Here is a 22210-nt window from a genome sequence, read left to right as displayed (position 1 = left end):
CAGGGTAGTGAACCAGATGCCGAGGAAATGATGCCCTTGTGTGGGTGTGTGTCTGTGTGTCTGTCTGTGTCTGTCTGTCTGTGTGTATGTGTGTGTGTGTAAAGGTGTCGCGTTTTCTCTGGTTCTCACTGTCCCCTTGGTTTGATGCAGTCAGGATCTCCGGCGCAGCCTTCATCCAGGCAGCACGCAGGAGGCGTGAGCTGGCCAGGGCCCACGGCGACTACCTCCCCTTGGACGTGACGCGGGCGCCCACCATGTCTGCCCTGAAGAAGGACAGTGAGGAAGAAGATCCTTGCAGTGAGCCTGACGACCAGGAAGAAAGGATCTTGTTTGCTCCGAAGCCCCAAATGCTTAGAGAAAGAATGGCCGAAGCAGCAAGTACGTGTTTATCCATCAGTCCGTACAGGTCAAGGCATTTTCGTTACAGTGTTTTTATAAAGTCCCCACAGAAACATGGAGCAGTGTCCTATTCTAAGGGTGGGTAGCTGTTTATTTCTTCTTATTATCAATTTAATCGGTCACATAGTTTTCTAAAATTTATGTCTGTGGGTGTGTGTAATACTGTTTGCTGTTACCTGTTTGACAGATTGAGAAAAAATCATAAAATATTTTTGAAATTTTAAAAGCAGTGAAATCATTGTCAATATAATACATTGGCTGTAAACATAATTCTAAAAAAAAAAACAAAAAAACAACAACCCAGAAGCATCCAGAAAGATTGTAGGCATCACTTGTGAAATGACTCCCTTTTCTGAAACATGTCCTCATCAGGAGTTCTTAAATCTTCCCTCTTTGCACAATTTTTATTTACAGGCCGTTATAAGCATTTTTTCCTTGTCTTAGTCACCTCACATCATGTTTTTTTAGATGTGAGGTTTGTTTTTTTATCACCCAGAAATTCCTGTTGATGGTCCCTTTGTAAATGGTTAGGTTCTCAGCTAAGGATACACAGTTCCTGGATGAACAAAGCCAGGCAGGCCGTGCTTCCCCAGCATCTTCATGTGTAGACTTGGACTGTCATAAACGAGACTGTTTGGAGATCAGAGCACTCATGCCGGAGCCCTGGAGCCAACTGACGGCGCCCAGCACAGCCCCTCACCAGCTCCCTGCCCAGGTGCTGGCTCACGGCCCAGCACAGCCCCTCACCAGCTCCCTGCCCAGGTGCTGGCTCACGGCCCAGCACAGCCCTCACACCAGCTCCCTGCCCAGGTGCCGGCTGACAGCGCCCAGCACAGCCCCTCACCAGCTCCCTGGGCACCTCGGGGTCACTGAGAAGGGTAAATACATTAACACGTCCAAAATGCTAGAACTCCCACAAATGCTAATTGTTGCTGATGGGTGGAAACCTAGTGAAGGTGTGCCCGTGACCTTTATTATGTTTTTTGTAGCAATCAGAAATGAAGAAGCAAGTTCAGAAAGTCAGGAGGATGAAAACCAAGATACTTGGGAACAACAGCAAATGAGGAAAGCCGTCAAAATCGTCCAGGTGCGGACTGTGTACAGTGTGTTTCAGCGCCTGTGAAGCCTCACAGCGTATGTTATGTTACAGCCTCCCAGGTAGTGTGCATCAGAGGGTCCCAGGCTCTCGGGGACCCCGAGTGTCTTGATGATCCTGTCATCATGTCCCTTGTTGATTGCCATCGAGTCAAGCCTGACTCATCGTGACCCCTATGAACAAAAGGCCTGAAGCCTGGTCGACAGCTGTCGTCATTTATCAAGGTTCACAGACTTTCCAGAGGTGTGTTGTTAGGAAGTGGATGCCACTCCTGCCAAAATTTCAAACAATCCCTTTTATTAAATACTTAGGCCCCAAAGAATTTAGTGAGAATATATCTTAAAAATCTTACCGATCATTAGGTAAAATAGGAGAAGTTAAGGGGCAGGGAAGGAATGATTTTATTCCTCAGTCAGCATGCGTAAACAGGGAATGTGTGCGTTTGCCGGTGGAGTGATGTCTCAGTCCTTGGCTTTCGGTGGCTGCTCCTTGCCGCCCCCCTGCCCCACGGCTGGTCCATGGACTCCTGGCTTCTCGGCGTAGCGTCTGTCAGAAAGCCACCCCGGCATGATGCCGTCAGAGGGCACCTCGCACAGCCTCAGGTGGCAGCCTGGCACTGACTGGAGCCGTCTGAGCAGGTGGTGGGCAGTGCTGCTCCCTGGGCAGCTTACACTGCCCGGGGACCCTTCTTGGAGACCTTGGTGTGCACGGAGTTCTGAACGTGACTTCTTCACTTCCCGTGTAGCTAATGCCATCATCATCGCCACTCAGGCCAGTGCCTCGTCCTTTCAGTAGCTGTTCTGCCATTTAGAGCGCCTTTTTAAATTGTGATTTTAGCGAAAGGTTACAGAAAAGTGGGGTTTGCTTCATGATTGTGCAATTTCCTCCCATTTTTACTCCTCCAACTCTCTTTTTTTCTTCTTGATTGATTTATTGTTGCAAAGTGAACTTTCTGGGTTATAATCTGATTTTTTTTTCCCCCCCTGTTAATAAAATCCGTGAATAATTGCCTCCCCACCTTGACCTTTTCTTTTACATGTGGTTTTGAGTTTTTACCTTGGGATAACTGCTATGAGCGATACCACTAAACAGGCAAGAACCACTTTCTCTGGCAGTTTTGTGTTTTCCCCAGTGCTATCTGAAGAAATGTACATCAGCGTTACGACAGGACAGTATTTCACCCCAGTCTTGCCTTAAAGTACAAGTTTAGTTGTTGCAGTTACTATCTTGACCTGATTTTCCATTTGCGTTTTTTATTACTGATACAGTTGCATTAACTGATTGATTTATTGACAATTTTGTACCAGATGTACTAGTTTCCTGTAGCTCCTGTAAGAAAGGTGGTGACTTGAAACCACAGGAATTTACTCTCTTATCTGGAAAGTGAGAAGTGCTACATCTCGCTCTCAGCAGGGTCTTCCTTGTCTGAGGCTCTTCGTGGACATTGTGTCCTCTGCCTCCACTGGCCGCTGCTGACCGTGGGCCTCCCTGGCTTGTGGCTGTATCTCTGTCCATCCTCTCCTCTTGGGGCCGCCCCCTCTGTCCCAAAGCTCCCTCTGCCTCTGTTAAAAGAGTAGCTGTGTCATTGCAGTCAGTTTGAAACCGACTCCTCGCTGACCCTCGGGTTTCGGAGGCTGTGAATTGTGTGGGAGGAGATTTCCCTTCTTTATCCTGAGAGGCTGCTCGTGGGTTCCTGTTGCCAGAGGCCCGCTGTCCTCAGGTCAGCAGCACGGCTCACCTGGCCCCCAGCCCTCCTGCACCGGCACATGTAATGTGCTCCGTATCACCTGGGCGATCCCGTGGAAACTGCTGCTCTCAAGATTCTTAACCACGTCTTTGCCATCTAGGTTAACTCTCACTCTTACCAGATAGGACAGTTCTCCCAGGTCCTGAGCGCTGGGATAAGGATACGTGGTGGGTGCGGTGGGGAGACTTGAGCGCTCTGGAGTCACCTGCACTCTGGCACAGAGCCGTCCTCTGTCAGATTTCCAGCGTGGCCAGTCTTTCTCCTGTGGTGCAGCCACGAATTCCAGAGCTGACCTCTGGTGGCTCACACATTATGTCCTGGAGCGCCTTTGAGCCAGAGAACAAGTGATGCAAAGTGTAGCAGAAAGCTCAGCTGCAGGGCCTTAAAGCAAGTTAAAACGTCATCTGGGACCCTCCAGTACACAGCGCTTTCCTCTTCCCTGGCCAGAGTGAATTTGCAGCCCCTTACACGGCGAACTCGTGTTGCTTTGGGGAAATAGGTTGATTTAGTGAGAAAGCTCTCCACCACCCATCATAATAGTCACCAACGGCTGTTGATTCTTCAGAATCTTAACTTTCTGCAAGTCATTGGACTGGAAACAAAGCTAACTTTGAAAACTAGAATTGTTTGTGATAAAATAAGATTTTTTTTTTTTCAGTTTGCCCCTTTTGTATAAATTTAGATTTCTAAGTTTGAAAAGAGGGTTTTGAAAGCACTCTTGCTTTGATAGAAAGCCAAGAAGGCATGGGATTTCTGAGCTGATAAGCATGTTAATCTGAGCTCCATTTCTGCTATTTTATTTATAAGGTAAATTTTGTTTAAAAAATTTTTTTTATTTTTTTAGGGAAGAAATGTAGACCTTTCTCATAGCATTGAATCTGAAAAAGTGAAGAAGTTTGATACTTCCATTTCATTTCCACCAGTAAATTTAGAAATTATAAAGAAGCGGTTAAATACTAGGTAAGTAACATTCACTTTTAATTTACCTTTATCTTAAACATTTAATAGATAGTACTATTTTTTAAAATTATTAAATATAAATATTAAACAGATTTATAGGGGAAATAGGGAGCATTGGTGGTCTGCTGGCAAGATGCTGCACTGCAATCCCAAAAGTACATGGTTCAAATCCACCAGCCGCTTCACAGGGGAAGAATGGGCAGTCTCCTGCCTCTGAAAACCCACTGGAGGGTCAGCTGTGGGTCGGTTCTGGCTTGATGGTACACAACGACAACACAGAGGACCTCACATCTCTAGTGTTAGCACACAGTGACCCATGAATTTGTGTGTGTGCACTTGTCTTCTTGATAGATGTGAATTGCCTAGTTGTTGTGTTGTTGTTCTGTGCCGTCGAGTCGCTTGTATAATGTACAACATTGCCTAGTTAAAAGTAAAAATATCTATCTCAGAATCAGTAAAAATAAAAGTACTTGACATCTTCGTGGACATTTTTCTGCGTTGTTAAATAGCCTTTACTTTTGAAAAATCACCATGTTTGTTTACTTGGTTGGACATTTTTCATTTAAAATTTTCTCAGTTATGCATAATGGCACAGATGGTAAACATTGTTATTTCTATAGATTTTTTTTTAAACTGTTAAATAATTTTTTGAAATCAATTTCCCCAGAGACTGGCCTTGGCGGAGGTTGGGCCTGTCCTTAGACTCTTGACGCAGGCTGCCTTTCTGCAGTGCAGCTGTCTTGTCTTGTTTGTGTTGTTTATCGGTGTGAGGCTGTCCAGTGTGTCTGGACTCATGGTGACCCTGGGACAGTAGAGCGGCCCCGTGGGACTTCCTCAGCTCTCATCTTGGAGGAAGCTCATCCTCAGTTCTTTTTCTCAGTGAGCCACTGGCTTAGTTCAAACCAGCAACCTTTCCGTTCACAGCCATTTGCCTAACCAGGCTCCTTCCTTGCTGTGATCTTTTAGTAGACTGTTGTGAATCTCTCTCTGACAAAGGTAAGGTAAGTAGCCTTTTTGCTGAAAGCAGAGCGACTCCGTTACGGATTAAGTATTCACACTGTCTCTCATCTTGCTCTGGTGGCCTGGTGGAGGAGAAGTTGCACAGCCAACCCAAAGGTGGGCAGTTCAAATCTACCAGCTACTCCACAGGAGACAGATGGGGCATCTCCTGCCATGCAGTTTACAGCCTCTGAAGACCCACTCGAGGGTCCGCTGTGTGTTGGTTCCTCCGCGGCAGCAGTGACTTTGAGGGTTTAGACAGCTTCAGATCTGGTGTATCTCTTGAGGTGTGTGAAAGAGCATATATGACGTTCAGAGTCTCATTACAGAATGGGGAGAGGGTGGCTTCTCATAATCCTAAAGAACATTTCACTTCAGGTCAGTATGTTGTTGTTTCCCCGACACCTGAGAATAGATTAAAAATCCATGCTGGCCTGCGGCGTGTCTTTTCTATAAAGTCACTTCATTCCTTTATCATATTGCTGCTAAAAATACACTCACAGTGCTTATTTATATAAATACAGATCTAGTGTAGAAAAGGATGTTTCCGAAAAGGATACTTTATAACGTTTTCTGGCTTGATAAATAAAATCATGTAGGTATGTCTGTTTTTAGATACTCTACATTTAGTGTGCTGGCAGATTACTGACCCACTCTTTATCCTGTCTTTAGACAAAGTCAGGCATCAGTGGAAAATGATTTCTCAGTGATTTTAAAGAAACTGGTTTTTTATTCTTCCTTTGGCAAGAAAACATAAAGGGTAACTGTTTTAAAAGCTAAGTAGCAACTGAATTGTGTTTGTTTTTCACAGACTAACAGTTGACAGATATGACCCTCACCAAGGCTGAAAGGATAGAGGGGTGTCTTAGCCTCAGTAGTAGATGGACAGACAGGGCCTGCAGCAGAGCAGAAGAAAAGGGATGTGCAGGGAACATCAAATCCTAATAACACAGCGGACGCCCCGAAGTGCAGCACAAACGTGTGCCAGCAGCTCACCCTCACCGTCCAGTCAGAACCGACCCTCAGCTGCCCCTGCAGTGGGTTCTTGGGAGACGGTACATTGCACAGGGCAGATTGCTCCTCTTTCCACCACAGAGCTGCTCTGTTCATTTCAGACCGTGCGCCTTTGGGTGTGCGCTGTATCTCCTTATCCCTGGGCCACCAGAGCTCCCTCCCTGTCGTACACTCGGCCGATGTTAAGAGCCAGCTCATTCCTTTACCTAAAGACACGTGACCTGTTTGCATTATGAGATCACTGGCGTCCACCTTCTCATCATCTCAGCTTAGACAGCAGCGCCTGGCTTCTGCGCTGTGGCCACCCTGGTTAGCTCGGAGCCCACCCCGCTTAGCTCTGCACCCCAGTCCTTACAGGTGCCCTGTACTGCCTCTCTCCAGATTCCTTTCTGTGACGTTCTCACTCACCACGTCTGATAAACCCAGCTCATATAACCCGTGGTTCCTTTGGTGGTCGTTAGAGCGCAGTCTTGGGGGAAATGTCATTAGAGTGCTGCATATTCAAGTAGAAGCTGAAGTTTGAAAAGTAAAGTGGCATTTCTTTTATTTATCTAGATTAACATTATTACAGGACACTCACCGTTCACACCAGAGGGAGTATGAAAAATGTGTGCAGGATATCAAGAGCTCACAGAGTGCGATCCAGACCCTGGAGGACGCGTCAGGTCCCACGCTCAGCTGCAGGTTCTACAAGAGCATGAAGGTCTATGTGGACAGTTTGATTGACTGCCTTAATGAAAAGGTACGTGATGGTGAAGAGGCTTACTTCTGAACTGATTTTTTGACTGATTTTTTTTTATTCAAAGTGTCTGAATCTCACACTTATTTATCTGGCACATACAGCATTAAGCAGTCCCTTAATGATGGATGTGTGGAGCTTTTGCAGTTACGTTGCTGTGATAAGTAGCAGTGTGTATACCATTTTAGATGTAATTTTTGGGTGTAAAATTATTCTTGATACTAGATGAATGGTTAAGTAAAAGTTCTAAGTATTTTTAAGGCTTATAAAATAGAATCCCAAGATTATACTCCTGAAATACTATCTTGGTTCTGTTAATTTCTTCACTTTTGAAACATGAGTGTGTTTTCATGGGTTGTTTCTTGATGTCCAGCCATCCTGTGTTTTATTTGTTATCTGTTGTAACTCTCGTCAGTTACTTCCCACTTTTGCGCTATTAAATCTTATTCTTAGTGGGGATGTTTTTCTAGTTTTTGTTTTTAGTTAATTCCAACCTATTTGATAAACATTTCTCGCTGTCTTCTAAGTTTTCATACTTTGTCCAGTTTGACGGACTGTTTTTACTCCGATCGTAGGTGTGTGATGCGACTTCTCCTGGCGCACACCTCTTGTGCACTGTGTGTGCCACGCCTTTGTTAACACTTTGCTCATGCTTGCTACTTGTTTTATACATATTGTTGTTGTTCGGTGCCATCAAGTGCGACTCCTAGCGACCGTGTAAACAGCAGCCTTGAGCCTGTGCTGCCCCGTACTTACCGTCTCTGACACACGGGCACTGTGGCTACAGGCGCTGTCTCAGTCCATCTCGTAAAGGGGCTTCTCTTTCTCTGCCAGCCCTTGACCTTTCCTAACATGACGTCCTCTCCAAAGAGAAGTGTCTCCTAGCAGCGTGGTCAGAGTGTGAGCAAAAAGCTTTGCCATCTTTGCCTGCGAGGAGCACTGTGGCTGCACTTCCTCCAGGACATACGTGTTCTTTCAGGAGTCCATCAGATACTCAGTGCTGTTCTCCAAAACCACAGCGCAAAGGCATCCGTTCTTTTGCTGTCCTTTGTTGTCTGGCTCGCAGATAAACAGCAAGTGAATGAAAAGACCATGACCTGAATCAGACACACCCTAGTCTTCAAGCTGATGTCATTGCTCCTCAGTAATTTTAAAAGGACCCTGATTGCAAGTTTCCAGTGCAGTATGTCTCCTAATCTCCTGACAGTTGATACCAAGGCTATTGATGGTGGGTTCAAAAAAGATGAAGTCGTTGACCATTTCAGTCCTCTTTCTAGCTATTGTGATGATGTCTGTTGGTCCAATGGTGAGAATTTTTGTTTTTCTAATGTTGAGACGTAATCCACATTGAAGTCTTTGGATCTTCTGCAGCAAGTGCATCAAGTCTTTCTCACTTTCAGCCAGCAAAGTTAGGTCGTCTCCGTAATGTGGGTTATTGTTGAGTCTTCCTCCAGTCCTACTGCTCCATTCTTCTTCATAGAGTCCGGCTTCTCAGTAGTCACTTCCATGGATTGAACAAGTAGAGAGAGGGCACACAAGCCTGACACATACCTTCTTCATTTTAATCCCTGCTGTATTCCCTCGCTCTGTTTGCGTAACGGCGAGGTCTAGGTGTGGGTTTCACATGAGCACAGCTAAGTGTTCAGAGATTCCCATGCCTTTCAGTGTTCGCCATGATTTTTTATGACCCGCGCAGTTACGTACCTTTGCATCGTCAATAAAGCACAAATAGACATTGTTTTTTTGATCCATCTGATGTCAGCATGACATCCCTGGGGCCACAGCCTCTTCTACACCCAGCTTCAACTGCTGGGAGTTCTCGGTCAGGGTACTGTTGTAGCTGTTTTTGGTTAATCTTCAGCAGTATTTTGCTGGCATGTGATGGTGACGATGGTGTTCAATAACCCACATGCTGTTGAATCACTCTTGGCAGTGGAGACCAATATGGATGTCTTCCAGGCAGTTGCCCTCCAAATTTTTCGGCATAGACTGGTGAGTCCATCTAGGGCAGCGTCTGTTAGTTGAAACATGTCACTTGATATTCCATCAGTTTCTGATGTCTTTTTTTTTTGTTTTTTTGCTCATGTCCTCAATGTGGCATAAATATCTTCCTTTATCACCATTGCCTCTTGTCCGTATGGTACTTCCTGAAACAATTCTTTTTGTCACAGTGATTCTGTATATTCTTTTCATCTTTTGATGCTTCCTGGATCTTTCAAGATTGTGCGCATAGTATCCTTCTGTATTGAACCTCGCGGCTCAGGTTTGGTTTCCAGTTTTTCCGGCTTAAGCAAGTTATACGCGTACTGAGTCCCGCGCCGGTCAACTACAACTGCAGTTGTCCTTAAGTTCTTTTCTACGAGTGGACTAACCATGTTTGTACTCTGTTTTCAAATCCTCTTTTTCATCTTGATTTAAAATGTTTGCAGTCACTTGAGTCTGCTCTCATCCTGTCTCTCTTCTTACCTTAGTTCCCTGACTTGACTTGATTCTTCCAGTACCGATCCCCACAGCCAACCAGTCCCCGCAGCCAGCCGGTCCCCACAGCCAGCCAGTCCCCGCAGACGGCCGGTCCCCACAGCCAGTCAGTCCCGGTCCCCGCAGACGGCCGGTTCCCGCAGACGGCCGGTCCCCACAGCCAGCCAGTCCCCGCAGACGGCCGGTCCCCACAGCCAGTCAGTCCCGGTCCCCGCAGACGGCCGGTTCCCGCAGACGGCCGGTCCCCACAGCCAGCCAGTCCCCGCAGACGGCCGGTCCCTGCAGCAGCCAGCCGTCAGTGCTGAGGAGTTAGAGCCTGTTCGCCATTCCTCCTGAAGTCCTCTCTCGGAGGCGGGGGGATCCTCCCTCTGAGCCAAGGATACTCCCTTCAGCCCCTGACTTTGTCCTGTGAGTTTCACAATTAATAGGCGTTTATTGATGTCCTGAGGAAACCTGGCAGCACAGTGGTTATGACCCAGTGGTCAGCAGTTCAAATCCCCCAGCTGCCCATTGGAAGCAAGATGTGACAGTCTGCTTCCGTGACAGGATAGCCTTGGCAAACCCCCGAGGAATTCCTGGAGGTCGCGTTAAGTCGGAATCCAGAATCTGCTAGGCATCAGTGGGTCGGTACAGCAGTCCCGTGCTGTGCAGTGTCAAGATGCTGTGCTGCGACCCTGAAGGCTCGCGGTTCAAGGCTCCACAGGAGAAGGATGGGCAGTCTCCTCCTGTGCCATTAACTGCCTCTGAAAACCCACCGGAGGGTCAGCTGTGGGTCAGCTCTGACTGCAGTACACAGCAGCAGTACCTGTTGCTAGATCTGTTGCTCACAAGGTTTGTAATCGTGACGCTGCAGTTTTGAAGGTACTTCCTTATCTGAGAATTAAACAGTGTGTGTGTGAATTTATGTATTTTGTGTAAAGTTTTTTTCTAAGTTTTCCTTTTTCTCGTTTTGGGTGCTGGTGAGTTGGTTCTTAACCTGACTGTCCAGTTTATAACAGAAAAGAGCCTGCCCGGTCCTGCCAGCCTTTTATACTTTACTACCTCGTGACTTTCTCATGACCCACAAAGTGTCCCTTGTTTATGTGTTTCAGATTGCCAGCATCCAAGAATTAGAGTCATCCATGCATGCGCTCCTTTTAAAACAAGCCTTGACGTTAATGAAACGCAGGCAAGATGAATTAAAATGTGAATCAACGTATTTACAGCAGTTATCACGTTAGTGTATTTCTTATTCAATATAATTTACTATTTAAAAAATTATCAGCTGGAAAAAATGGTTTTCATTCTTGCTGAAAAAATTTTTCTTTGCCGTTTCCCCTAATTTTTTACCCATCTCCTTCCAAAACCCTAAAATGTGAAAGATAGAGCCTTCTCTTAAATGAATTCTAAGACTGAAAATGTAAATTAGTAATTTCTTATTGTGTAGTATTTGAGACAGAATGTTTTTGACCCACGTGATGATTATTTTCGGACATCTCATAGAAGGGTGTAGGCTTTGTCAGAGATGTGACTTTGTAAGGTTTTCACAGCCCTTCTGCAGATTGGTTGGGGCATCTAGAAAGCCGGGCTGAATTTCAGCAGAGGAGCGTGGGAGAGAGTGACGTGTCAGTCAGGCGTCCATAAGGCTGACAGCCTGGGAGACCTGCGGGCAGAGATGCAGCGATGGGAACTCACATAGACAGCAGCAGCTGTGTGCGGCAGGGGGTTATAAAAACCAAGTAACAGGAAAACCCTGAAAATTCAAACATTTAGGTCTGCACCTCCGTGCTGGGGGTTCACGTTGGGTTTGGCTGCGTCATGACCCCGGCACAGTAAGCGTAGGACTTGAGTGCTTACATGTGCATGCAGGTGCACTACCGCTTTTGTTCTCAGAATGTTTCAGAATTTGCAGTTTGAAAACGGTTTTCTTTATTGGCAGGCAAGACTGAGACATTAACAAATGGAAGTTCAGCTATAGAGGAAGAAACAAAGAGCGTTTTAGAAGAGCTGGCATCTCGAAGGTAAATACGTGTAGTTACAGCACCGCTGAGCAGGTGTTTCTGACCAAGGACGGTGAAGCGCCCTATCGTGGCGTGGTCACATACAGCATAATGGTAAACCGTGGTTTATTAACAGGGTAGCCCACAGCCCGGAGCAACAGCTAGGAATTACTCCCAGTGAGAAGCTAGTCCAAGCGCACCGTCTTCTAGTTCAGTAAGCTTTCTTGTTGTTGTTGTTGTTGTGTACCATCGAGTCAGGACCCCCTCACAGGTGACCCTGAGATGGGTTTTCAGAGGCACTTACTCGCCCAGGAGGAGACTGCAGGTCCTTCTCCCACGGGGCAGCCATGGAGTCAAGCTGCATTCCTTGGTGACTGCAGCGCAGCTTCTTACCACTAGACCATTGTGAGAATGTCCTAAGTGGGACTGTGTCAGGGTCGCAGAGAAGAACCCAAACCACAGATTCAGACGGACGCTGCTCCGCTCTCACTGAGCTGGTGTGATGGTGCCTTTTTGAGCACCTTGACTTTGATTGTAGAGTGTATTTTCAGCCTGTGCCGTTTGCTTTTAATTCCTTTTTTGTTTTGTCATAAAAACACAGGGCTCAGAGAAGACCTGCCAGGCTGGTTTCTGGGAGCGGTGACCACGAGGAAGGGACGTCCAGTGACGATGAGCTGCCCTCGGCGGAGATGGCCGAGCTGCAGGAAAGGCAGGGTCCGTTACCACTGTGCCAGCACGGCCCCGTGTAAGGGAGAGGGTGCGGGAAGGGCTGCCCTGTGCGCGTTCAGTCGGCCTGTGAACTGTAGAGAACTGCTGGAAGGTCACGGGGACACGGCATTTCCGCAGATGCTGCCGCCCCGGCGAGAGACCCAGCGAGGGAGGAGCTGCGTGAGGGTTTCTGTATCATTGTCCTTTTCTGATCTCCTTTTACTACAAAAGAGCGTTTGGGTGAATTCCAGCATCACACCCTCTCCTTAGAACTGATCGTGACCTGAAACAGCCGGGCCCAGTGGGGCGCTGTGAGCGTGACTGGACGGTGGGACAGGATCGCCGATTGTGGGCTCTGGAATCAGCTAATGTGGTGTGGACAGGAGCTCTGAGCTGTGTGACCTTAGGGGAAGGCTCTGACCTTTCTCAGTCTGGCCGTGTTCCTTCCTCTTGGCTTTCTGTGTTGTTTCCCTTGGTTCCCCTCTGCCTGTAGAAAAGTGAGATGGTTATGTTAGTACTACCTGCCTGTAGGGTGACAGTGCAGGGATTAAGGAAAGGAGCTCAGGGAACAACAAACAGCAGCAGTGCTCTCGTGCATTGAAGGGGCACGGGAAGTGGGTATGGTGGCTAGTGTTGCTGTCCCTCAAGTGTTTTCTTAATAAAACAGATTTTCTCTCAATAGCGAAGAGAGCTTTTATTTGGGTTCACATAGTCATGTGACTTGAGAAAGGAGCAGATATAATTAAAGTATATTCCATAACATAATAATATAATAAAAACTTCCTTTGCTTACAGGAAACATCTTGAAGGATCGTCAGAAGATTTTTGAAGATGTACATGATGATTTTTGTAACATTAAGAGTATTTTGTTGAAATTCCAGCAATGGCGAGAGAAGTTTCCTGATTCCTATTACGAAGCTTTTATCAGTTTATGCATACCAAAGCTTTTAAATCCCCTGGTACGGATTCAGTTGCTGGATTGGAATCCTCTTAAGGTAATTTTGCGCTGTGTATGACGGAATACCCCTCACCCCATTATTACGTTCTCCTGCTGTAAGGTTAGCTGTAACATACGCCCCTTACAGACTCGGAGCCACTGCTCAGTCCATGGGCGCAGGGTCTGGAAGGGCATCGTCTTAGACCTCATTAAACATGAGGAAAACAGGTACTGTAGTGGCTTCTGTGTTTAGTTTGGTTTCCCCCTGAGAAAGGATAACATAGAATTGTGCCTTAGAAACGAGTGATGTTAGTACCCAGCCGTCCTGTGGATCTGTCTCTTGCTTCAACACTGTTTGGATGGAACAGACCCGGCGACCTCACCCCTTCCAGCCTCCCTCCAACTTCATCTCCATGCGTAACTTCAGGGTTATCTCAACCATCTTCTCTATTCGGGACCAGCTAACACCTTAGTTAGCCCCAAAACCTCAATGAACTATGAGCTCTCAGATCCGTCAGAGTTATTCCGCCAAAGCAGAAGCTGGTGTCAGCCGTCTGATCAACCTGCACCTGCGGGCCTCTTACACCTACCTCTCTCTCTGTTTTTATTTTGACTGCGATGATGTGGCCTTGGAAGGCGTGAGACACTTCTTTCGTAAGTTGTAGAAGAAGCGCGAGGGTGCCGAGCGGCTCTTGAAGCTGCAAAACCAGCGCAGCGGCGGAGTCCTCTTCCAAGATACCCAGAAGCCATCCCAGGAAGAGTGGGGTAAAACCCTGGACGCCATGCAAGCAGCTGGCCCTGCGGAAGAACCTAAACCAGACCCTTCTGGATCTGCACACCGTGGGTTCTGCCCACACTGACCCCCATCTCTGTGACTTTCTGGGGAACCACTTCCTGGACGAGGAAGTGAAACTACTGAAGAAGACGGGTGACCATCTGACCAACATTAGAAGACTGGGCGGCCCCCAGGCCGGGCTGGGCGAGTATCTCTTTGAGCGTCTCACCCTCAAGCACGACTAGGGGTCTGCAGGGACCTGCGGGGGGAACCTCTGCGTCCCCCTGCCATCGGCAGCAAGCTTCTCTATCCCATTCTGATGTAGAATCTTTTCCACCCAGAAGCCCTTCGCCCAAGCCTTGGACCAAATGAAACAATAAAGCCTTTTGCAACAGCTAAAAAAAAATGAGTGATGTGTGGGACAAAATGAAGCCTGCAAACCCGATTCTGAGTTCTGGTACCAGAAATGACATGTTGGGAGGAGCTGGCCAGCACAGCTGCAGAGGAGAGACGTTTAAAGGTTCTTTTCTAAGGTCCTTCTTGATAAGAGGTAGCAGCCTGATGAAGGCAGTGTTTGGGAAGCCCTAATCTTCGTTATGCAGATGATACAGCCTGGCTTGTGAGGAGAGTTGTGAATGCTTGCTGCAGAAGATCAAAGAGTACAAGCCTCAATGTGGATTACATCTCAACCCCAGGAATACAAAAATCCTCACCCCTGGACCAGTAGCTGCATTGTGTCAGGTGGAGAAAAGATTGAAACTGTCAACAAGTTCATCTTTTTTGGATCAACAATCCGTGCACTTGGTGTCAGCATTCAGGAGATGGGTGAACTGCACTAGGAAAGTCTAATCAGAGCTCATTCCAAATTAAGGAGCAATGATAGTGTTTAGAAGACTAAGGTGTGCCTGATTCAGGCCATAGTATTTTCAGGCACTTCTTTTGCGTCTGAGTTTGCCTATGATTAAGGATAACACAAGGATATTCAATGCCTTTGGGTTCTGGTGTTGGAGAAGAGTACTGAATATTCCACAACTGCTAAAAGAACGAACAGATAGGTCCTAGGGAAGGTTTAGCCGGAGTACCCCGTGGAGGCAGGAGTAAGGAAGCTTCATCTCACAGACTTTGAGCATGCAGCCAGGAGTGACAGTTTTCTTGAAGAGGGACGTCATGCTTAGAAAGACAGAGGATCCATGAGGGAGAAGAGGACCCTCAACCTGGTAGATTGACACTGTGACTGCAGCAATGGGCTTGAGGGTGTCAGGGATTGAGGATGGCATGGGACAGGACAGGGTTCAGATGTGTTGTTCATAGGGTCGCTGTGAGGCATACCCAGCTCGACAGCACCTAACGGTAGTAATCTGACTGGACAGGATAGGAAGTCAGAAATAAAGATATTCACGGGGAGACTGCTTTACAGGTCAAGCTGAAATGATCAGTTGCTCACTTGAGACGGTAGTGGCAGTAAGAAGAGAAGGTTGTTTGCAAGAGTTGCAGGGAGGTAAGGATCACTGGTGCAACGCTGATAATAGCCCTAACCCTTCAAACACTTCCTCAGGCTTGGATTCCAGTCTTCCCAGAAAGAGGAAAGGTTTTCATTGACATTTCACTTCATAGGTGATTACATGACAGCAGGAGAGTTAGAGACACGTCCAGTAAGCACATTGAGTTCTGGTCCTCATCTGTAGGAAGTTGGGCAGTTGACCCAAGGTGATTCCTCTGCTGGTTCGAACTCACCAGCCACTCGATGAGAGAAAGGTGGGCAGTCTCTTCCAGTCTGGTTTACAGCCTCTGAAAACCCTGTCGAGGGTCGGTGAGAAGTCAGACGACCCCACAGCTCTCAGAGCAGAACAGAGTAAGCAAATAACAGTGAGAAAGCAGACTTGTAGGAAGGGGTGAGGGCAGCGAGTGCCTGTGTCTCTTCGTGGTGCTTTGAAAGCTCGGGACCACGTGGGCTCCCTGCAAGAAGCACACTCCCTCAGGCAGGGCCAGCTGTTCACCGGGCTGCAGCTGAGACGTTGAGCCTCCGGCCGATGCCTGTTCATTCAGCAGATAGTGACTGGGCATCAGCTGTTTGCCTGCAGAGCCAAAAACGTTAGTGTTTATCAGAGAGTGAGGGAGCGGAATTGAGATTGCTCGAGGCAGCACTTCCTTGGAAACGCTGAGTGCTGTGTCCTGAGGAGTGCTGTACCCGACAGCGCTTGCCCTGTGCTGGGCACTGAAGGTGCTGGCACTCACGGCATCTGCCGAGCTGCTGGGGCGTGGATTTGAGAGAGAGCAGAGCTCCCTCTCCTTGACACCCCGGCTTGGTCACACTGTCCAGCTGGGAGCTGAGTGCAGGGTGTCGAGACAGGGAGTGAGTCTCTCAGGACAGCTGTGGCGACCCCAGGGAAGGCTCACTATTTTAACATCAGCTAGCGCTTAGGGTCACTGGTAACCTTTTCCTTTTCTTAATCAGCCAGACTCTGTCGGTTTGAAGCAGACGTCCTGGTTCACAGCTGTGCAAGAGTATGTGGATCATGCCGTGGAACACACAGAGGAGGAGAGTTCTGATCGGAATATCCTGTCTGGTGTCATCAACAAGGCTGTTATTCCTCGGCTCACAGGTAGCCCTTTGCGGCCGTAATAAAGAGCACAGGGCCCTGACACGTGGGCGTGCTGGGTGAGGGAAGCAGGCGTAATAAAGAGCACAGGGCCCTGACACGTGGGTGTGCTGGGTGAGGGAAGCAGGCGTAATAAAGAGCACAGGGCCCTGACACGTGGGTGTGCTGGGTGAGGGAAGCAGGCGTAATAGCCCATGAGGGCCCTGACACGTGGACATGCTGGGCACAGTGAAGTCAGCAGCTGTCTTCAAGCCCGCCCTTGACAGTGCCGTTTTTGAGTGGGTGTCTGCCCCTCAGGTCCTCAGCTCTTAGCCTTTGTGGCCTTTTAATAACCTCCTTGCTGTTGACTTGGAGCTGACCTCTAGCTGGCTCTGCGGTGAGTTCTCAGAGGCTGTGAGTCCCTCAGGAAGAGATTGCCCATCTTTCTCCTGTGGAGTATCCGGGGCCCCGAGCCGTCAGAGCAGCCCTGCCTATGGACACGCAGGCAGGGTCAGTCCGTCATCTGAGAGAGCACCGAGGAGGGGAAGGGAGCGGACTGACCACCCGGATGACAGGGAAGCTGTGTGCTTGCTGGGCACATTGACAGGCTCCTCGAAGTTCCGTGGTGATGAGTTGAAAGTATGTCTTCTCCCAGCTCTGCTTACGGTCCGTGGTTGTAGACACAAACTCAGGGACAGGTGGGTGTGTTTGGTTTGAATTGGTCAAGCAGGTTCAGCGAAGTGCACGAGAGGTGGAAGAAAGCCGTGTGTGCCAGTAAGTGATGGTCATGACTGGCCCGGGCCTCAGGTGAGACGTGGAGGAAGGAGCAGATGTCAGAAGTGGGGCTGGAGGAGCGGGAGCGTGAAAGTCGGCCTGGTGGTGCTCAAGCACTGTTAGAAGACAGGTGCCAGAAGGAGGGCTTGTAAGAACAGGAGTGATTATCACAGCCGTGTGAACCTGTCATCACAGTGAGGTGGGTGACAGGTGCGTGCCCAGAGGCAGGGCTCAGGGTCATTGGAGAGGCTTCATCAAGGCCAGGGTTCATCTGCACAGAACTTTGACTGCTAAGAGTTATTTTAGGAGTCAAGTTGCAGAGGGAGTCGAGGTGCCAGAAGTTGACTGTCCTCCGAGAATGGTGGAGCCCAGCAGGGTGACCTGTGTGCTGTGACCCATGTGCCCTGGCCCGCGTGCTGTGACCCTCATGCGGTGGCCTGCTCCTGTGAGACTGAATTCAGTCGGAGTGGGGGAAGGGAAAAGAGCAGCAGTAAGGAGCGTGCGTACCTCGATTCAGAGGATGAAGGCTGTGACTCTCACAAGGCGGACAGCACAGGCCTCGTGCAGAAGGTGCTCGGGGAAGCACTGGGAGAGGCAGCGTCCAGTGGGCTGGAGGCAGCAGTGGGGGGTTTGCACCAGGAGCAGGAGATGTAGGGGGAGTTTGCCGGTGGAGGACATTCAGGGGCTCGGTGGAGGAGTTCAGGATAAGGGGTGAGAACGGGGGTACGAAAACACAGTGTCCTGGGTACGAGGCCGGGCCCGAGGGCCTGAACGCCTTGGGTGTCTCTGGTATCGGCCATGAGCTCGTTGAAGGAGCAGAGTGAGCTCAGTCCCAGGGAGGCCCTGTGAGGAGGGACAGATGCCGAGGGCAGGCAGACATGACCAGCAAAAGCAGGGTCATCACCAGTGACGCAGCTCTGAAATACTTGTTTCAGACTTCGTGGAGTTCATTTGGGATCCCCTGTCGACCTCACAGACAACAAGTTTAATACCGCACTGCAGGATGGTTCTCGAAGAGCATGTGGCTTCTGAAAAAGAGGTAAGTAAAAGCCATACTGCATTTTCTAAAGTTAGGAATTACTTCATTTAGTTATAACTTCCTCACCTTCGATCTCTTTCATGAGAGAAGATGTGTGAGTAATTTACAGCGAAACTAGTTGAAGAGGAAATTGTTTCTATCCGATTGATAGAACTGCTGCTGAGGAGGTTTTCACAGGAGTGGGCTTTACACTCTGGACGTTGTGCCAGAAGAAGTCATTGTTACTCACGGAAGGATACACCAGACCCAAGGAGCAAGACCCACGTTACTGCCGTGATTGTTTCTGGCCACATTCTGTTACAGGATGTCAGACCTGCTCTCACAGCCCAGCCAGACAGGCTTCAGTTTTGCAACTATCTAGTGGCCCTTCAGAGGTGAACTGGCATAAATGCGTTAGTGCAAATCCATTCCTTCAAATACACAGTTGTTTTTTCTTTCTCTTGGCACAATTTCATTGGCACCTTGGCTTTGCTGTAGAAGTGATTTTAACATTAGACTGTCATTATTTATATGACTTTCTTGTTCCCATTCCAAACAAAGGTGACTCGACAGTGTGGAAACGATCAAACAATATCATTGATACCACGTGCAAGCAGGATTCTGCTGAAAATCATCCAAAAACAACTGGAGCAGCACATCAACAGAGAAATGCCAGATGTGCAGGCTGGGTTTAGAAGAGGCCATGGTACTAGGGGTATTACAGCTAATGTCAAATGGATCTTGGCTGAAAGCAGAGAATACCAGAGGAATGTCTCTCTGTGTTTCATTGATTGTGCAAAGGCGTTTGACTCTGAGAGGAATGGGAATCCCAGAACACTTGATTGTGCTTATCCAAAACCTATACTTGGACCAGGATCCAGCTGTCAGAACAGAGCAAGGAAACACTGTATGGTTCAAGATCGGGAAGGGTGTACACTAGGGCTGTGTCCTTTCTCCATACCTTTTCAATCTATATGTAGAACAGATCATCCGGGAGGCTGTGCTGTATGAGGAGGAATGTGGCGTCAGGATTGGTGGAAGAGCCATCAACAACCTCCATTATGCAGATGACACAGCCCTGCTTGCTGAAACTGAAGAGGACCTGAAGCTCTTGTAGAAAGTCAAGGACTGCGCCCTTCAATACGGATTGAAGCCCAACATCAAGAAAACAAAGATTCTCACCACTTGGCTGATTGGCAGCATCATGATAGATGATAACGAGATTAAGATTACAGATTTCGTTTGCTTGGGACCTCTCCCAAGTACTGAAGAGCAGTGACATCAGGCCGGAGAGTAAGGTGCACCTGATCCAGGCCATAGTCTTTGCAACTGGTCAGAGAGCTGGACATGACTAGGGATGCTAGAAAGAGAATTGATGCCTTTGAGCTGTGGTGCTGGAGAAGAGTGTTGAATATACCATGGACTGCTAGGAGGTTCGTCCGAGAGAGGGTGAAACACAGATGTTCCTTGGAGGCAAGGATTCTGAAGCTTCAACTGACATATTTTAGACATGTTGCAAGGAGGGACCAGTCCTTGGAGAGGGACGTCATGCTTGAGACGGTGGAAGGATGGAGAAAGAGAAGGAGACCCTCAATAAGATGGATCGATTCAGTCACTGGGGTAATGGGGATAGGTGTGCCGAAGACAGTAAAGTTGGCACAAGATAGAGCAGGTTTCAGGGCTGTCGTACGTAGGGTCATTATGAGTCACAGGTGACTCAACGGCACATAACAACTGCCTATATTCTGCCAAAATGAAGAGCAGTGAGGGCTTTGATTTTACAGACCTGGAATGAGTCTGCTGATTCTGGGACACGGTCACAGGTCATAGACTTACCAACACGGGAGCTGCGGCTGGAGTGTTTGGAAGACATCCACAAGTCAGTCAGTCAATGGCAAAAGCTAGTACTGAGAAAAATAATTTTTTGTTTGTTTTGGTTTTTGGTTTCTTCCTGTGTACCATCAAGTCAGATGCAGCTGGCACAGGAGAAGATCGCCCCTCTTTCTTCTCTGTGATGACAGTTCTGACCAAGCCCCTGTTCTAGTTCCCTGCACATGGTCACTGCGGGTCCCACCCCACACGGCTTCTGCACACCTTGTTTGCATTATTAGCAAGATGACCGGTCACTACTGCAGGGACATTTTTTTGCATGGCCTTAGGCCTTAGACATTTTTAGGAACTATAACATCATGATGAAAAAAGCCACGTGATGTGTTGAACTCACTTGTTAATAGTTATTTTAGCATTTGAGGGGGTGGGGGCCGTGTGCATGCATGCATGTGCATTTATACTACTACAAAAATACATTTTTTGTTAAAAATTCCTAATTTTCGCTTTGAAAACTTTTAAATCTAGAGCTTATGTAAAGCCATTGTTTCAAGAATAAAGAAGGCAATAGAAGATGATGTTTTTATTCCTCTCTATCCAAAGAGGTAAGAGCTGTTAATTTTAAGCTTGGTTGAAATACCTATTTTATATAAGCTGGTTTAAGATTGTAAAGACAAGCTGAGTGTTTTGAGTATACGTACAGTATATCCTGATTCCCGCTAAGGGCTCCTGAAATTCTTGTCTTGTGCCAGGAATGATACTCGGCCCTTGGGCCACATGCCCTTTGTCATGATGTTCTGGGGACATGAAGGAGCTCAGGGAGTGCAGTCAGACCTGAGCTGGGCTGCTGTCCCAGAGCTGGGCAGACCTGGTGCCTTGACCGCACCCACAGCTCCCCAGGACCGTGGTGTGCAGTCCTCCCGTTGGATTTACAGCCTCAGAATTGATCCTCTGCCGTGACTGTGGGTTGGCAGCATCTTGACACCAGTCATTTCTGGTTTCTCTCTCCCTTGTTTTGAATCAGTGTTGTCGAAAATGAAACCTCACCACACTCAGCGTTCCAAGAGAGGCAGTTCTGGTCAGCGGTAAAGGTAAGCTGAAAACGCCTACCCCTCCACCCCGGGAAAATCTCTGTGTGTGTGTGTGTGAGAGAGAGAGAGAGAGTTCAGTCCTGTGTACTGCAAACGAAAGATCTGCAGACACGTCTGTGAGGACCACACAGTGAACGGCACACGTCACTCAGCGTCACCGCTGCAGGGCAAGAGCTGGACAGAGCAGCTGCTCCTGGCCGAGCTCCAGCGAGGCCGCCTTCATAGATGCTGTGCTTTTAGTGCCACGGCCTCTGCACGCGTGACACAGTCCACAGTTCGTTTTGTCCTTAACCACCTGAAAACGTGGGCCCTACCAAAGTGGACGTCAGACATTTACCCAGAGGCCTTAGGTGGCCAAACCCGGGTCTAAAGATAAAGTCGTCAGCGAAGTCATCGCCAGTGGGGTGTAAGTCAGTGGTTCAGAGGTGCTGCTGACGGAGCAGGCGCTGATGGTGGTGACACGTGAGGAGTGAGGTGCCCCAGCTGCCTGCGGTGGGCAGACGTCACCGGGTGAGGGCTCAGGAAGAGGGGCTGCAGGGACGGTGAGAACCACCTCAGAGTCACCTGGAGACGGCTTTAGGCCCCGGTGCTGGCCGAGTGGTGAACAGCACAGGGCGTGGATTCACTGGCAGAGTCTGACCCCCCCGGGGGTCGCTGGGCGTCAGTTAGGACGAGGGCACGCAGCAGCAGCAGCAGCGGGATCTGTAGGGAGCAAGGCGCTGCGTCGCCTGTGAAAGGCACACACTGCTCCGTAGGGAGAGATGGGCCTTCCCCGTGCGGTTCCCTGCTCTGAAGACACCCTGACGGTTAGCCATGGGTTGGTCCCACCTGGACAGGGACAGCAGTAGGGTATACAGGTGGGAGATGCCAGGGTCAGGTGAAGCCTTGAGAGTCGGTCCCCTGGTCACGAGCAGTGTCCTCGGAGGAGACCGGGTGGACCAGAAGGAGAGGACAAAGAGCGGAATCTTGAAACACTGGCACGACAGGTAAATAGAGGAAGGCACCGAGGATTTCTTCAAGTGAAGACGGCAGTGGTCAGTGTCACAGAAGAGAAAGCATTTGCTGCGTTTGACAGATCAGAGGCGAGTTC

At 48.5% G+C, this 22210-nt stretch overlaps 1 protein-coding gene across 1 annotated transcript in view; it reads left to right on the top strand.

The window, feature by feature from the left end:
* GCFC2 (GC-rich sequence DNA-binding factor 2) overlaps positions 1-22210 on the top strand; it is a 30885-nt gene that overhangs the window by 4918 nt on the left and 3757 nt on the right. The window contains exons 3-14 of the mRNA XM_006899651.1: positions 151-378; positions 1389-1486; positions 4087-4202; positions 6771-6957; positions 10524-10647; positions 11351-11432; positions 12013-12125; positions 12915-13114; positions 16287-16434; positions 18120-18241; positions 20558-20634; positions 21054-21120. Coding sequence (XP_006899713.1) covers positions 151-378; positions 1389-1486; positions 4087-4202; positions 6771-6957; positions 10524-10647; positions 11351-11432; positions 12013-12125; positions 12915-13114; positions 16287-16434; positions 18120-18241; positions 20558-20634; positions 21054-21120 — 1562 coding nt within the window. The remainder of the gene's footprint in view (positions 1-150; positions 379-1388; positions 1487-4086; positions 4203-6770; positions 6958-10523; positions 10648-11350; positions 11433-12012; positions 12126-12914; positions 13115-16286; positions 16435-18119; positions 18242-20557; positions 20635-21053; positions 21121-22210) is intronic.

This window comes from Elephantulus edwardii, unplaced genomic scaffold (genome assembly GCF_000299155.1).
Source record: "Elephantulus edwardii isolate Elephantulus edwardi_28Jun2011 unplaced genomic scaffold, EleEdw1.0 scaffold00265, whole genome shotgun sequence".
Classification (NCBI taxonomy): Eukaryota; Metazoa; Chordata; class Mammalia; order Macroscelidea; family Macroscelididae; genus Elephantulus; species Elephantulus edwardii.
This window is presented reverse-complemented; position numbering and strand designations above follow the sequence as displayed.